The sequence below is a fragment of the Bos indicus x Bos taurus genome, chromosome 5 (genome assembly GCF_003369695.1).
Source record: "Bos indicus x Bos taurus breed Angus x Brahman F1 hybrid chromosome 5, Bos_hybrid_MaternalHap_v2.0, whole genome shotgun sequence".
NCBI classification, from domain to species: Eukaryota; Metazoa; Chordata; class Mammalia; order Artiodactyla; family Bovidae; genus Bos; species Bos indicus x Bos taurus.
In genome coordinates, this window is record NC_040080.1 from 4743681 (window position 1) to 4759076 (window position 15396).

A 15396-nucleotide genomic window follows, 5' to 3' on the forward strand; every position below is an offset into this window, starting at 1 on the left:
ATGGGTGGCAGGGGAGGGGTGGGAGAGGAGACCATGGCTCAGGGGTGGGAGGTGGGCAGGTGATGGAGCAGACACAGGGCTACAGGCCGGCCTTGGCCACAGCTAGCCTGGAGCCTGGCCTGAGCTCCCTGAAGGCCAAAGTGAGACATGGTCAGTGGTGCGACCTTGGGTGCCGGGTTTGGTTCTCGGAGGGGACACCTGGGTTTCACCTTGGACCAAGGCCCACATGTCTCTCTCTCATAGTTCTGTGGATCTAGAGGCACCAGGAATACCTGGTCTTCGAATCTGAGTTCCCTGGTCCTGAGTTTTCATTCATAATTTACCAATCCATAGCAAGACACTTTGATGCAGAGCACTTTAAACTTTTTCTGAACAAGGTTGGGTATAAAACATGGATACGCTAAAGGCCCACCTTGGCAGCCTGCCCCTTAATGGGGGGCTTGGGGGCAGCCCAGGTTGGAGGCCCCGCCTGAATGCCCCAGAGCTGCTGTGGGACCTGGGTTCAGCACCTACACCCGCTGGGATTCCGTTTTCCTACTGCCGCGGAGGCGCATCTGGCAGGTGTCTGGGGGCGCCCTTCCTCCCAGGGTGGAGCAACCTGTCAAAGAGCTCAGAGGCTCCTACGAAGTTCACGCCTGATCGTGGGGCCATGTGCCAGCCAGTGTCAGAGCCCCCAGGGATCAGATGGGCCTGGGGTGCTCAGATCTCCAGCGCTGGGGACATGAGGGCAGAACAGGGCCTGAGGGGCCCTCCCCACTGCGGGCAGAGCGCAGGCAGCCAGCTCCCCACCTCGACCACCGCCCTCCGCCTGGTCCTTCAGTTTAGAGGGAACCGGTGCCATAATGCACTCGCTCCATCCCAAGCAGGTCCCAGGCCCAGGCTGGGGTTCCATACTGGAGCTGGGAGCCGAGCGGGCTGCTTCAGCTATCTCAGCCCCACCAGCCGAGCTGAGTGGCTACATCCTTGTTCTCGGACCAGGCACAGGCTCCTGGCCCCATCTCCCAAGCCTGCTTCCCAAGGCTGCTCCCTTAGCCACTTCTCCCCGGGACCTTCTCAGTGCTGGAGCGGTCACAAGGCCCTGTGTGGTCAGAACATCCCCAGATCAGACCGCAAAGCTGAGCTCCTGCACAGCCGCCCCCTGGGCACCCCACCCTGGGCTGGAGCAGGGGCTCCTGGCCTGTGTCTCCCACCAGAAGACACTCGTCCGCACCGACAGCTCCGCGTGCAGACCCCCAGAGGCTGACACTTGCCACCAGGCATCCATGTGGCAGTACCCATCACACCGGCTCACCCACCCTGGGTCCATCCTGTTGTCTGCTCATACGTCACCCAGCCCTCACGTCCAACCAAAAACTGACTCCATGGGAGGGGAGCCCTTGGAATGGGTCACGGTCTGCCCCGACCCCCGGCCAGAAGGTCCCCATCCAGCGGCTCAGAGCTGACCTCCAGGAACAGGAAGGGGAGGCCCTGGTGAGCTGGTGACCGGCCTGGGGCTGAAGACCCTGTAGGGATGTCCGCGGAGCCTGGCATCACAGACACAGCTCAGGAGCCAGGTAGACAGGTTTTATTCCACCCAACCCCTGCCCACGGCCCCCCTGGGCAGAGCAAGGGCAGGCTGCTCGGAGGGTCTGAGGCAGAGTGGCGCACAGGTGGTCTCGCTGTGGCCCCAGGCGAGTGACAGAGGGAAGGTGGGTCAGCCACCCACCCTGGCGTCGCTCCAGGGGCCTGGCCAAGCTGAGGGGTTCACAGTCTCCGTGGTGTGGATGCTGGAGGGCTGGGGTGCGGGCCATGCCTAGACACGCACACAAGGCTGCCAGGCACCTGATGGGCCCCCAACGCCCCAGAACAAAGGTGCCGGGGGTGGGTGGGGGAATCTGGCAACAGTCTTTCTGACAAAGACAGGAATGCCAAAGTGGCCGACGTCGACAGGGATCCAGATAGGAGAGTAGAAAACGCTCGCGCTCACGCACTGCACACACACGCGGGTTCGGTAGAATCGCGAGGCTGGAGTCACACGACGCTCTGCCGACCCCCCGCCCCATCAAACTCGGACGTGCCCGAGCCCCCGCCCCGGCCAAAGTCAATGAAGATCCCCTCCGAATCCGAGTCGACCGACTCCAGGATCTGGTCGACCAGGTTCTCGGGGCTGGAGGAGGCCGGGGAGCCGCGGGCCGCGCCCGGGCCGGGCTTGGGGGGCTGGGCCGGCGGGTACAGTCTGTTGGCGCAGGGCCCCGACGGGGGCGACGACGGGGAGGTGCCGAAGGCCCCAGCGGGCCCCGGGCCGGGCGTGTCGGCGAAGCCCTGGGGCTCGGGGCAGGACGTCATCTCGGAGACCGAGTGCCGCCGGACGCCCGCGCCGCCCGCCGCCGCGCCCTCGGCCTCGTGCTCCGCCACGGGGTTCAGCAGCGGCGTGTTGTAGCTCTTGGAGCGCACCACCGGGTTCTTGGCCAGGACGTCCCCGGAGCGGGAGCGCCGCAGGTAGTGCTTCTCTGCGGAGAGACCGGCGGAGGGAGCGTTATCAGGCATGGCCGGCCAGGCGCGGGGCAGCCTCGGCTCCCGCACCCACCGCGCCCGGCTCTGCACCAGGCTCCGCTCCAGGGAGGGGAGTCGGGCCCCGCCCCCGCGGACCTGTGGCCATCCTGGGGGCGGGGGTGTCCCCGGGGTCCCCTCCTCCTCTCCTGGGGCCGCCCCCCTCAGCCTGGACGGGGCGGGGGCTCGACGGAATCGCCCAAACGTTTGCACACGTGCACGGGCCTCCTCGTCCCAACCCGCAGGAAGTCACCAGGTCCAAGCACTTGCTACACGCCAGCACCTACCCAGGCGGACAGAGCCCCGACCCTCAGAGCTGCGGTCCTACTGTGTGTGTGTGTGTGTGTGTGTGTGTTGGGGGGAGACTAGAAACCCTTTTGGGGGGCCACAGCTCAGGCAACGGCAAACACTGAAATGGGGCAGAGGATGAGGGCAGGGCTGGGGTTTATTCTTAACCCCGGGGAGAGGACGGCCATGGGGGCGGGGCTCAGGCTCCCCAGCTCAGGACCTGCGGTTCCACATAGCGACCACCAGGTGGCAGGGCTGAGCGTGGCCAGCGGCCCAGGGGCCATTCCCGGACCACGGGAGACAGGCTCCTTCCTGGCCTGGCAGGGGTCTCGGGGTCCAGGGCCGCAGGAGCTGGGGCGGCTCAAAATTTTCCTCCAGCTGCTGGGGCCCACCTGAGCGGAGGCATGCCGCTGGGCAGGTTTCAGACCTGCAGGTGGATGGGCCCTCTGGACCTACCTCATCCCAGGCCTGGTCCTCCCTGCCCTTGAGCCCCCGGCCTGGCCTTCCCTGAGCGCCTCACCCATGGCGTGGGTCAGTTCATGTCACCTGGCAGGGGTCACCTTGGGCACTCATCTGGGGATGGTTTACTCACTTGTCTGCGTCCCCTGGTGGCAAGAACCCTTGACAGTGGGTGTGGTCCCCCCGAACCCCAGGACCAACAGCAGAAGCTGGCACCCAGCAGGTGCTCAGCTGACACTGCTGACTGAACCAAGGGGCCCAGGACGCCCAGGCACGCCCACCCCGTAATCCCTCCACACCCCCGGGAGCCCCCAAATAAGCCTGCATTTCTTGGGCTCTGGGCCATTGCACGTGCTGGGTCCTCGTGAAACCCCGACCCCAGGACTGAGCATGGACGTGACTTCTGTGGGGAATCCAGGGGCCTCTGGGGGGCTCTCAGAGGAGCCACGGCAACACCACTATGCTGTCTGCCCATCAGGGCAGCCCTTAAAGGAGGGACCCCCAGGTGACCCCCCGTGTGCCCAGTGACCTGCATGCCCCACGGCCAGTGGGTACTTGGGGCAGACCTGCTACATCTACACCTCTGATTCGGTCTGGCCTTTCACCAGAGGCTGGGGTTCCCAGGCAGAGGTGTGGATGGGGCCAGGGGCCACCCCGCCCTCCACCCCAGGCCCAGGCGACCCCTACCCAGGATGCAGGAGTGTGTGAAGGCCCCCTCGCCAGAGTAGAGGCCGTAGGTGCCCAGGTAGGGCGACACCACCTTCTGGATCAGCGTCTCCAGGCGCAGGTAGTCCTTCGTCACGCCCCGGGACTCGTGCACCCCCTGCGAGAGGGAGAGGGCAGGAAGGTCACTGGTCAGCCTGTCACTCCCAGCCGAGCCGGGCGCAGCTCAGAGGCCACCACGAACGGCCCGACCCACCCCCTCTCTCCGGTCCTGGCCCCCATGGTAGGAGCCACTGCACCCTCCCTTTCCAGGCGTCTCTCCAGTTGGAACCTCTGAGCCACTTCCTGCTTCAACGCCCTCGTGGGGGCCCGCTGCACACAGCAGCTGGTGTGGCTGGGAGGCTGAGATGTCCATGGAAAAGGCTCTGAGGCTAAATCAGGACAGGTACCCTGAACCCCCACCCGGACAGCTGTGTATCCCCTTCTGTGAGCTGGCTTCCCAGAGGCTCTGGGCAGTCACTGGGCCAAGCTCATCGCCAGGGCCCCCTATCTCACCTACTTGTCCCGGGGAGCACTGCAGGCAGGCAAGGCTGCCCCCAGGGGCGGGGCCCTGGTCCAGGTCCGCATCCCAGCTGGGGGGTCAAGCCCTGCCCATCTGATAGCACCATCCATCCCCCTCCCACGCTGCCAGGTCCTGTCCAGCTCCTCCCAACACGTCCCCTCACTCGGAGCTTTAAAGGGCTCTCCACCTGCTCCCATTTCATTGGAACCAAGGCCTGAGCATTGAGGCTGCCCAAGGGACAGCCTTGGTCTTGCCCACAGCTGTGAGCCCCAGCAGAGGGCTGGGCACACAGCAGGATTTAGTGAGCTTAATCAAGGTTGTTTCCGAATGAATGGATCATTCTCAAAGGACTGCCAGCAGTTAAGAAACAGGACACACCCAGGTTAACATTAAATGATGGTTTAAAACAGGAACAGAATACAGCTCTATGCTGCCTATGAGAAAGCCACTTAAAGGATAAAGACATGCAGACAAGAATCTGGGAGGGAACGAAGGAGATAAAACGTGTTAACAGATCACAGCTCACCGACCTTGGCAGGGAAAGCCAATTTCAGACAGGACCGACTTCAGGCCAAAGAACTTGGGCAGGAATAAGGCAGATCCCGAACTAACAATAAAGAGGTTGATTCTCCAAGTTGATACAACAGTCTCTAATGTGAACACACCTAACAACAGAACAGGAGACTACGGAGGCCAAAAGTGGTGGGGCTGCAAGGAGAAGCAGAGAGCCCACAGCTAGAGACTCCGCCCCGGGGTCGGAAACAGACCCAGCACAGAAACCCAGGAAGGACGCGGACAGACTCAGCACCACCGTCAACCAGCCGATACAATCGATGTCTACGGACAACTTTGTCCAACAGCAGAATCCACATTCTTCTCAAGCTCACATGGGGCATTCTCTAAAACAGACCATACTCCAGGCCATGAAACACACCTCGACACATTTGTAAGGACAGAAATCAACGTCTACTCTCAGACCACAGAAGAACTAAACCAGAAACAGAATAACCGATAATCTCCAAATACACAGAGATTAAACAGCTCACTTCTAAATAACACGCGGGTCAAAGAAGAAACCTCAAGACCTATTTTTAGATATTTTGCATTAAGTGAAAACCTAACATCCAAATTTACGGGCTGCATCAAAAGCAGTGCTTAGAGGGAAATTTAAAGTACTGAATGGATACATTAGAAAATAAAAAAAGTCTAAAATCGACTGTCTAAGCTTCCACCTTAGGAAACTAGAAACAAAAGCACAAGCTCAATCCAAGGTAAGCAGGGAAAAAGAAATAGAGCAGAAGTCAGTGAAACGGAAAACAAAAATGGGTAGAGAAAACCAACAAACCCAAAAGCTTTGAAAAGATCAATAAAATCCACAAGCCTCTAGCCAAGCTACTGAAGAAGAAAAGAGAAGATAAAAATGACTAATATCAGAAATGAAAGAGGGGAGGACTTCCCGAGTGGGTCCGGTGGTTAAGACTCTGCTTTCAAGGCAGGAGGCATGGGTTCAATCCTTGGTTGGGGAACTAAGGTTCTGCATGCCAAAACCTGCCGGGAGCCATCTCCCGGCATATTGCATATTGAGTGCAGCACTTTCACAGCATCATCTTTCAGGATCTGGAATAGCTCAACTGGAATTCTATCACTGCCAGGAGCCAGTGGCAAAGGTCATGAGGAAGGAGGCTTGGCATACGCAAAGGCGGGATCGAGCCTCAGGAGTCCCCCTGAAAATTCTCGAGCATCTACCCCCAAAACCAGAGTCTGCCTACTTTCCGCTTTGTGCTCTCACCTACACCTCTGACTTTACAGGGGGCTGTCCCCCACTACCTCTCTCTGAAAAAAAGAGTTAACTTACAGCTCCAGTTAATAAAGTTCCTGGGTGTGATAGTGTTTCAACCTACAAACTCCTTTGGAAGTCCTCTAGCCTGCCTGAAAAGGTTTTTCCAGCCACAAGTGATTGCTCAGAGCCTCCCAACTGTGAGAGGCATGAGATGTTCTAAACTGTCTAAATACAGAGTCCTTTGAGAAGTTAAAAGATTGATTAGAAATTGTATTGAAGGGTTTTTCACTTGTTGGGCCAATGTTTGCTGCTAAGTCTCCATATCCCTTACCTGCTGTGTCCCTGGCAGTGTATTGATTAATATAATTGGTGTAAGTAGTAGCTTTAATGTTTGTAACCTTGGACCCTTGAGTTAATTCTTTTTTGTTGTAGCCCACCACACCTTTGCCCTATAGGAATGCAACTTTAATGCTTTTGGAGGGTGGCGCCTGCCTAATCACCTTTAGAGAAAAATAAGTTTTCTGAAGAAAGGGTCTTAAAATGTTAACAGGCCTCCGGGCCAGAAGATGATGCAAATCACCTAAACTTTTGCATATGATAAGTTTGCAGGAAGAAAGCCTGGCTTACTCCATGACTCTACCCCTTCCCCCATTATCCTCTATGCATGCTAAGTCGCTTCAGTCGTGTCCGACTCTGTGCGACCCCATAGACGGCAGCCCACTAGGCTCCTCTGTCCCTGGGATTTTCCAAGCAAGAACACTGGAGTGGGTTGCCATTTCCTTCTCCAATGCATGAAAGTGAAAAGTGAAAGGGAAGTCGCTGAGTCGTGCCTGACTCTTAGCGACCCCATGGACTGCAGCCCAACAGGCCCCTCCATCCATGGGATTTTCCAGGCAAGAGTACTGGAGTGGGGTGCCATTGCCTTCTCCATCCTCTATGCATAACTTAAGGTATAAAAACTACTTTGGAAAATAAAGTGCGGGCCTTGTTCACCGAAACTTGGTCTCCCCATGTCGTTCTTTCTATCACCTTCTGGCTGAATTTTTCCTCTGAGGTGGGGAAGCTCGTCAAGCCTACTAATTTTGCCTGGGCTTCTAAGATCCGACCGGGGAGGCCTTAGTGTCTCCTCTCCTTCGGGAGAACGGGAGGACGCCTGCGGCCTTCGTAGGTGACATAAATTCCCTGCTTTGTAATTTTATTCAGCCTCTTTTCTTCACTGAATTTTCCTACTGAGCTATCTTTATTTCAGCCTCTTTTCTCCACTGAATTTCCTCACTGAGCTATCCTCATTCTATTACTCTTTATATCTTTGATGAATATTTAAATAAATAGGTCGCCAATGCCGTTTCTCCTTCGAATACCCTGGATCAGCCGAGGCTGGACCCCGGCAAAAACCCAACCCAAAGCAAACAAACAAACTCCCACAAATAAACAGACAAAACGAAGAAATGAAAGAAGGAACGTCTTATTACAGACCCCAGAGTGACGTGCGCTCAGTCCTGTCTGACTCTCTGCGACTCCATGGACAGAGGAGCCTGGCAGGCTACAGTCCCGACTCAGGGATGGAACCTGCATTGGCAGGTGGATTCTTCACCACTGAGCCACCTGGGAAGCCCTATGGATGCCCCCGGAAGTCATCCAGATGAACATGGAGGAATTGTCCCCGCCCCCCCAACCACAGCACCATGAGTGAGGATGTTACTGATGAGCTATGCTGGCCGTTGCACAAACCGTATGTCCTTTCATTCCCAGGACTTGTTTATGAAGCCTGGTCTCTGCTCCCCTCTGCACAGTGAGGAAACGGGGCCCCGGGGCTGCGTTATTTGGGTGAGCTCAGATGCAGGGCTTCTTCCCCGGTGGCTCAGATGGTAAAGAATCTGCTGCCATGTGGGAGACCTGGGTTCAATCCCTGGGTTAGGAAGATCCCCTGGAGAAGGGTATGGCAACTCACTCCAGTATTCTTGCCTGGAGAATCCCCATGGACAGAGGAGCCTGGCGGGCTACAGTCTGTGGGGTTGCAGAGTTGGACACGACTGCTATTCAGCTTCCAGGACCCCGTGAAAAGGAACTATGACTCCGCAGGTGGAACTCAGTAGGCTGGGGAACTCGGTGCACTTGGAGAACACAGTAGGCCCTCAACACACGCTGACCAGGTCCATCTGGGGCTTGAAAACTGGGGTCAGGTTCACCGCGGGGCTGGGACAAGGCCATGCAAAGTGGAGGCCAAGACAAGGGCAAAGGGCCGAGGCTGGTGTGCGGATGGCAGCCAGGCAGGGCAGGACGACGCTGGGGGAAAACGGGCCCAAGCCCAGAAGCTGCACGAGGCAACAGGGACCACCAGGGGTCAGCACTGCCCTGGCCCGGCCCCCACCCCGGGGCTGCTCCTGGGATCGAAGTGAAGGCACTCAGTCGTGTCCGACTCTTTACCACCCCGTGGACGGTAGCCCACCAGGCTGCTCCATCCATGGGATTCTCCAGGCAAGAAAACTGGAGTGGGTTGCCATCTCCTTCTCCAGGGGATCTTTCCAACCCAGGGATTGAACCCGGGTCTCCCGCACTGCAGGCAGACCTCTTTACCGTCAGAGCCACCAGGAAAGCTCTCCTGGGATTAAAAAAAAAAAAGCAAAGGTTAGTCCCACAGTCACGTCTGACTCTTTGTGATCCCACGGACGACTGCCAGCCTGGCTCCTTTGTCCATGGGATTCTCCAGGCAAGAATACTGGAGTGGGTTGCCATTTCCTTCTCCAGGGGATCTTCCCAACCCAGGGATCGAACCTGGGTCTCCTGCATTGCAAGCAGATTCTTTACCAACTGAGCCACTAGGGAAGCCTGGGATCAAGGTGACACCTTATTCCTCGGCTAGAAATCCCAGCGTCGTCACTTCCTGCCCCCAAGAACAAGCACCACGGAGGACTCGGCACCAGTTTCTTCCCATCATCCTTGAACTTGCCCCCAGGGAGGTGGTCCTACTCCATCACACAGATGAGGAGACAGGCTGAGATGCAAAGTCCCTCCAGCTGTTCCCTGCCCCTCACCCACCCGGGGCAACCCAGCCAGTTCAGTTCAGTCACTCAGTCGTGTCCGACTCTGCGATCCCACAGACTGCGGCATGCCAGGCTTCCCTATCCATCACCAACTCCCGGAGCTTGCTCAAACTCATGTCCATCCAGTTAGGTGATGCCATCCAACCATCTCATCCTCTGTCGTCCCCTTGGATCAACAGCCCCACCCATCAACAGAAACCCAGCCGGGTTGGACCTAAATCCCTCTGAAATCCCAACTGCAGGCCTGGCACCCTGCTTCACTGCCAGGACAACCAGCTCCCACTGGGAGTAGCCCCTGGACCCTTCAGCCCTCAAGGTTCACTAGCCCCTTCCTGCCCTGCAATCTTCAACCAGCTGCCCTGGGTCTCCCCACTGACCAGCCTCACAGACCCTAATTTAGGAGGACTCGCACATGCACGTGTGGGTTCAGGACAGTGAACTGGGTTTGGAGCCTGTCCGCCTCCGGCGAGCAAGGACTCTTCCCTGTGAGCCTGAGGTGGGGTGGTTGATGGTGCTCCCCCCGAGCTGTGACAGTGAGGTAAGCTGGCTCACTCTAGGGTGCTGTGCTCACCACAGGGTGTGGTGGTTTGAAGAAAGGTCCAACAGGAAGGTCTGGAATTGCTGTGGGGAGTGGGAGGTGGTGGCCCCCAGCCCCCCCGCCGGATGGGGGCACGTTGGGGCCCAACCACGGGGACACTCCGTCCGCACACCCCGGCTCCCCGCGGGGTCCCAGGCTGGCCTCCTCCTCTGCCCCGGCAGCTTCCTCTCCCTCCCAGGTTCTTCCCGAGGGTCCCTGCTTGGTGGGTCTCACACGGACAAGAACCAGGCTCTGTCCCCAGGGAGCCTGCCCCGGCGCCCGAGGCCCCACCCACCTGCAGCACCAGCAGCATCTGCACGATGGCGGGGGGCACACGGGCGTGGGCCCGGGCCAGCGCGTCCTCCAGCTTCACGCCCAGGGTGATGGTGTTCCGAAAGTGCAGCAGGGCCAGCTGGCGCACCGACGGCTCCTTGCCCTGCAGACACGCGGCCGCCGCTGTCACCGAGACCCCCCAAGACACTGGGACGGACCCGCTGACCCCCAGGCCCCCGTCCACCCTGCTCTCCTCCCCAGACGACCCTTGTTCGGAGGAGAGAGGGCCCCACGTGGCTTCCTCGGAAGAGGGAGGGGTGACCGTCACACACAGAGACCCTCCTTCGTGTGGGATACTGAGCATTGCGCAGGTCTTCCTGGGGTCCTGGGGAGGCGGCTGCCTTCCGTCCATCTCGGGAGGAGGCGGCGTGCGCAGGCGCAGGCGGCCCACGGAGAGCGGAGGCGCGCCCACCTCCAGGTCCCGGCCGCTCACCTGCACGGGGTAGAAGACCGCCTGCAGGGTGGGCAGCACGTCGCTGAAGAAGAAGTCCCAGGTCTCCGCCAGCGAGTCCAGCAGCTTCTGTCCTGTGGGCACAGGGACCGTCATCACCACCCCAAGGGCGCCGGCAGACGCTTCCTGTCTTCCCAGGTCACGCATCACCTCCTCGCACCCGGGGGAGGGCACGGTCCCGGAGCTGACGCAGGGCTCTGGAGGTCCCCCCCGCCCCACCCCCGCCAGGGCGATAGAGCGGGGACCCCCTGCTTCTCCTCCCGGTGCCTCAGTTTCCCCACAAAAACAATGGGGCTTGGGGTAGGGGGTGCCCTGTAGCCCAGGGCATGGGGCTCTGTGCTCCACTGCAGGGGGTGTGGGTTTGATCCCTGGTTGGGGAACTAAAATTTGCAAGCTGTGAGGTGCCGGTGGCCGGGGGCGGGGGCTGTTAATACTCTTCTCCCAGAGCTGATGGAAGGAAGCCAGACAAAGCAGGGCCTGGGGCAGAGAGCGTATGGGTGTGTGCGTGTGTTCCTGTTTGCACCACACACAAGCCCCCGGGTGCTCCACTCACACGCTCGTCTCATCCACTGCCCCCCAGCACCCTGTCTCTCTGTCTCCCCCAGCAGACACTGGCAAGGCACCTACACTGTGCCAGGCCTGGCACCAGGGACCCAGCTAAGCCCCTAACTGCCCAAGTCCCACCACGTTGACAGACAGCAGCGATCGGGGCTGGGAGCAGTGGGGGTGGGGAGTGACCCCACCAGGCAGATGAAGAGCTGGGCTTCAGAGAGCGTCTCTCCCTCCAGGGCCCGCGTCCCCACCACCTGGAGCTGCCTAGGGTAAGCCCTGGGGAGCCAGGATGACGGCCTTCAACAGCTGAAACCCGTCCCAGGCAGGAGGGAGTCAGGCAGGGAGGGCTTCCTGGAGGAGGTGCTAGCCGAGGGTTTGCCTGGTGCCCTGACACCCTCGGCAGACGGAGGCAGACGTGTTGGAAGCAAGCGTTTGGACAACGGGAAGGAGCGACGCCAGCCACAGGTGGACAGACTCTCAGGGGAGAGTCCCTGAGATGGATGGATCCAGCTGGATCCGCCCTCCCCTCACCCTCAGGGGAGGGACATTTTGAGGTGCCCCTGCGCTGGCTCTGGGCATCCCCAGGAAATGCCAAGTGCTGAACCCTTAGCCCTTCTGCCTGGAATGAGCGGAGAGCCGGGGTGAAGGCTGCCGGCTCAGGACGAGCAGGCCGCTGGGGTGTCTCGCTGAGGCCTCTGCTGCTGGCCGGGACCCCCAGCAGGAAGCCAGACCAGCTGTCGGCTGGGGACACACGGGCGTGGTGGGTCGGTGTCCCTGGGAGCCAAGTGGCCAGGGCTGCAGATTGCAGGTTGGCCAGCCTCCCAGACCACACCACCCATGCCTGGCTCCTGGAGGTTTCCCTGGGAACCAGGTTGGTGAAGGGCCCTTGCCTTTTAAGTTCCCTTTCCCTGCGTTCTGGGGTGCCCCCCCAACCTGTGAAGTCCCCCAGTCTGTGGAGATGCCAGGCTCGGAGAGGGCAGCTTGGCGGGGGGAGGGTGACCGTGGGGAGGAGGGGGTCTCTGCATATGACCCGTCTGCCTGGTGGCCAGCTCCCGGTCTTCCCCCGGGGCTCCACAGCGGGCTGCCTGGAACCCAGGACGGTGGGTGCCCACCCCCTAAGGAGCTTGGCCTGCACACAAAGGTCCCTTGAGGTCCCCGCCGTCGCCGGCGAGAAGAAAGGCGGCTCAGTTCCCGGGCGGCCGTGGGGTGGCTCTGGGCGTGCGCCAGCCCGGCGTCTGGCGGAAACGCAGGGGAAAAGGAGATCTTGTAAAACCGAGCACGAGCCGGAGCAGAGCTGCACGCAGACCAGGGGTCAGGAGGCTCAGCCGTCTCTTGGCTGGGCGCTCTGCTGCCCGGGGACTGGGGGCGGGGGCGCTGGGGTTGTCAGCCGTGAGGCAGGCACGTGGCATTAAAGCCCGGCCCTGGGGGGCCCCCATCAGCCCAAGCCTCAGTGTGGTCCTCTGCGAAATGGGCATGATCCGCGTGTCCACACTCAGTAGGCTGAGCGCTGCCATGTAGCAGTCGCTCGCTGTTAGCCTGACGCTGACGGTGGGCCTCTGTGGTTCGCAACCAACCTGGCAGGATCAGGACTGCCCAGGGGTTGGATAGCCCTTGAGCCGGTTCTGGGATGGGGGTTTGGTCAGCCTGTTTGCCTTCCTTTGGTTTGATCATGCAGGCCCCGGAGACAGAGATGGGCCGGGCTGACCTCAGCTCAGGTCTCAGCCTGAGGCAGCGAGACCCCGGGGACAGCAGTGACCCCAGGGCAGCTGGAAGGGCCACCACCGCAGGGGCTCAGAGGTGAGCGCATGAGGGTCACTGCAGTGGAGGTGGGTGGCCTGACCTCTAACAAGCCGGGACTCCTGCAGGACAAGGCCAAGCCCAAGGCCTGGACCCTACACGAGCCCCTCGGGTCCCCCTCAGAGACCCCGAGGGTCTGCCTGCTGAGAAATGACCCGGCTGCAGCGGAGTCCTTAGAACTGTCACCTTCAATGGGTTCCCTAGAGAGAGATGCCATTTCACGGCCCCTCGGGGCTTCCCACATTTCCAGGAATCAGTCTGCTCAGGAGCAACGTTCAAGGCCTCACTGGAGGCTGGAGTGGGCAGGTGGCAAGGTCCTGGGGCTGCCCCGCGTGGGGCCGCCTGCCTCCCAGCAGAGGCATGGGCTGAGGACGTGGCTGGCCACAGGGAGCAGGCTTTGGGACTTAAACTGGGGTAGAAGGCAGTGGTGGGGTGGGCTCCCAAGGCTGCCTCTCGGGGTGTGGCTGGCCCCTGTCCCCACTGCGTGGGCTGGAGGAGGCCACATGTCCTCCTGAAAAGACCACATTTCAAGGCCTGACTCCATGCAGCCCTTCCTGACTGCCAGGTGGAGCCAACCCTCTCTTCCCCAGGGCCTCCCTTCCTCCTGACACCGATCACACTGGACTGTCGCTGTCTGCTCCACATCTGTGTGCCCAGCTGGGCTGTGAGCCCTTGCCAGGCAGGGCCCAGGTCCACCTCCAGCTCCCCAGAGGCCCCCCGGGGCCTGACCTGTAGTGAGCACACTGATGGAGCCTGTCTGACCCCCACCGAGGTGGGGACAGAGGGAAACGACGTGTCTGTGGCTGGCTGGGGATTGGAGGCCGGGCCCTCTGGCCCCCAGCCTGGGGCTCTGTGCCGGTCCCCAAGGCCAGGGGAGGTTGGATGGCGTTAGTGCTCCCTGCTGGGTGGCCTGGTGGCCACGGCCATCATGGGCAAGACTCCACCAAACTGCACAAAGCACCTCTTCTCCAAAGGGCCCAGCTCCCTTGGGCCGGAGCTGGTGGGAGGGCAGGCATTGCTGGAATGTGCCGAGTCAGGAGAGGGGAATGGGAGGGCCCCTCCGCCAGCAAATCCTCCTGCCGGCTCAGGTGCCACCTCCTCCAGGAAGCCTGCCCAGATCCCCAATGGCCTGTGCCTCTTGTCCCCACGTCTGTGGTTCTCACGGCCCTTCTCAGGCTCCTGCCTTGGCCGCTTCCACCCGACAGAGGCAGAGCTGGTGCAGAAGGGACAGAGGACACAGCTCTGAGTTAATGCTGAGTGCCCCAGGCCTTGGTCTCCATCTCTGTGAAATGGGCTAAGGCCTTTGCTTTCCAGGGTCAGTAAGGATGCAAGGGGGAACCTGGAGCAGCAGAGAGAAGAGTACAGATTCGGGTGCCGGGCTGCCAGGGAGGGGTCGTGTAGCCCGGGCGAGTGACTCAGCCCCCCTGTGCCTCAGTGTCCCCAGTGTTCAGTGGCTACAACGATGGAAACTTCTGCATGGGTCTGTCAGGCGATCCAGGAGTTGGGTGATGGAAGCTGCTGGGATGAGTCCAGCACCCGTGTGGGGCTTGGGTCTGGCACAGAGAGGCCTGCCCCGCACGGGGCGGGGCACACAGCAGGCCTGCAACAGCACATAATCAGCCTGAGCTGGGTTCTCTGCATAACTCGATTTATCTCTATGCCAAGTCACCCCTACCAGGAGGCAAACACACTACATTTATCACCCTCCAGCCCACAAACATGGGGAACCCAAGGTTTCTGGGACCTGGCCTGTCCTTCCAGAGCTCTGGGCCCGGTCAGGCGCCTCCCTCTCCTCGCTGAGGGCCGCCGTGGGCAGAGAGGCCAGCTGTGACTCCTGGCCCGGTCCCTAGAAGGGCAAAGGGGATACACTCTGGACCCGGATGCCCTGGGTTCCAATCCCACCTCCACCTCTTAAAACACTGTGGTTCTGGATGAATTGAGGGCCACTGCTGCCCTGTTCCCAGCTATGAAATGGGTACAATGACCGAGAGGCCTCACAGGGCCCCAAACCTCGGCCGGGAGCCCAGGTCAGCTGCTCCTCTGGCTGGGGGCTCCCTGCTCTGCCATGTCCCGGGTCTAGACCACTCCCCCTCTGGTCCTCAAGGATCCTGATGGGGGTTCTCCCAGGCTGCTGGGACGGGGTTCCTGGGAGCCAGAGAGCCTCGTGGGCAGTGAGGTGAAGCAGAGGCTTTCTCCCCGACATTCCTTGGCCCTCCAGGGCCCCATCAAGGTCCCTTCCCAAGATCAGATCTGGGCCCCGCTGCCCTCGAGGCATTGCTCCTACCCCTCTGAGCCTCCTCGCCCGGGAGGGCCACCCCACCTTCCCAGAGCCCTAGGTGGAGCCCAGGTGAAGCCAGGGTG

At 60.5% G+C, this 15396-nt stretch overlaps 1 protein-coding gene across 5 annotated transcripts in view; it reads right to left on the reverse strand.

Moving 5' to 3' along the window:
• Positions 1-1542: 1542 nt before the first annotated feature.
• Positions 1543-15396, reverse strand: part of PRR5 (proline rich 5) — a 53044-nt gene continuing 39190 nt past the window's right edge. For 3 of the 5 annotated variants that reach the window (XM_027540542.1, XM_027540541.1, XM_027540543.1), the window contains 4 exons: positions 10669-10760; positions 10198-10338; positions 3964-4099; positions 1543-2489 (listed from right to left, as the gene is read on the reverse strand). In XM_027540542.1, the coding sequence (XP_027396343.1) occupies positions 2011-2489; positions 3964-4099; positions 10198-10338; positions 10669-10760 (848 nt within the window). In that variant the 3' untranslated portion in view covers positions 1543-2010. Of the gene's footprint in view, positions 2490-3963; positions 4100-10197; positions 10339-10668; positions 10761-14779; positions 14882-15396 lie in introns of all 5 variants that reach the window. The other 2 variants (XM_027540545.1, XM_027540544.1) reach the window with 2 other exon arrangements.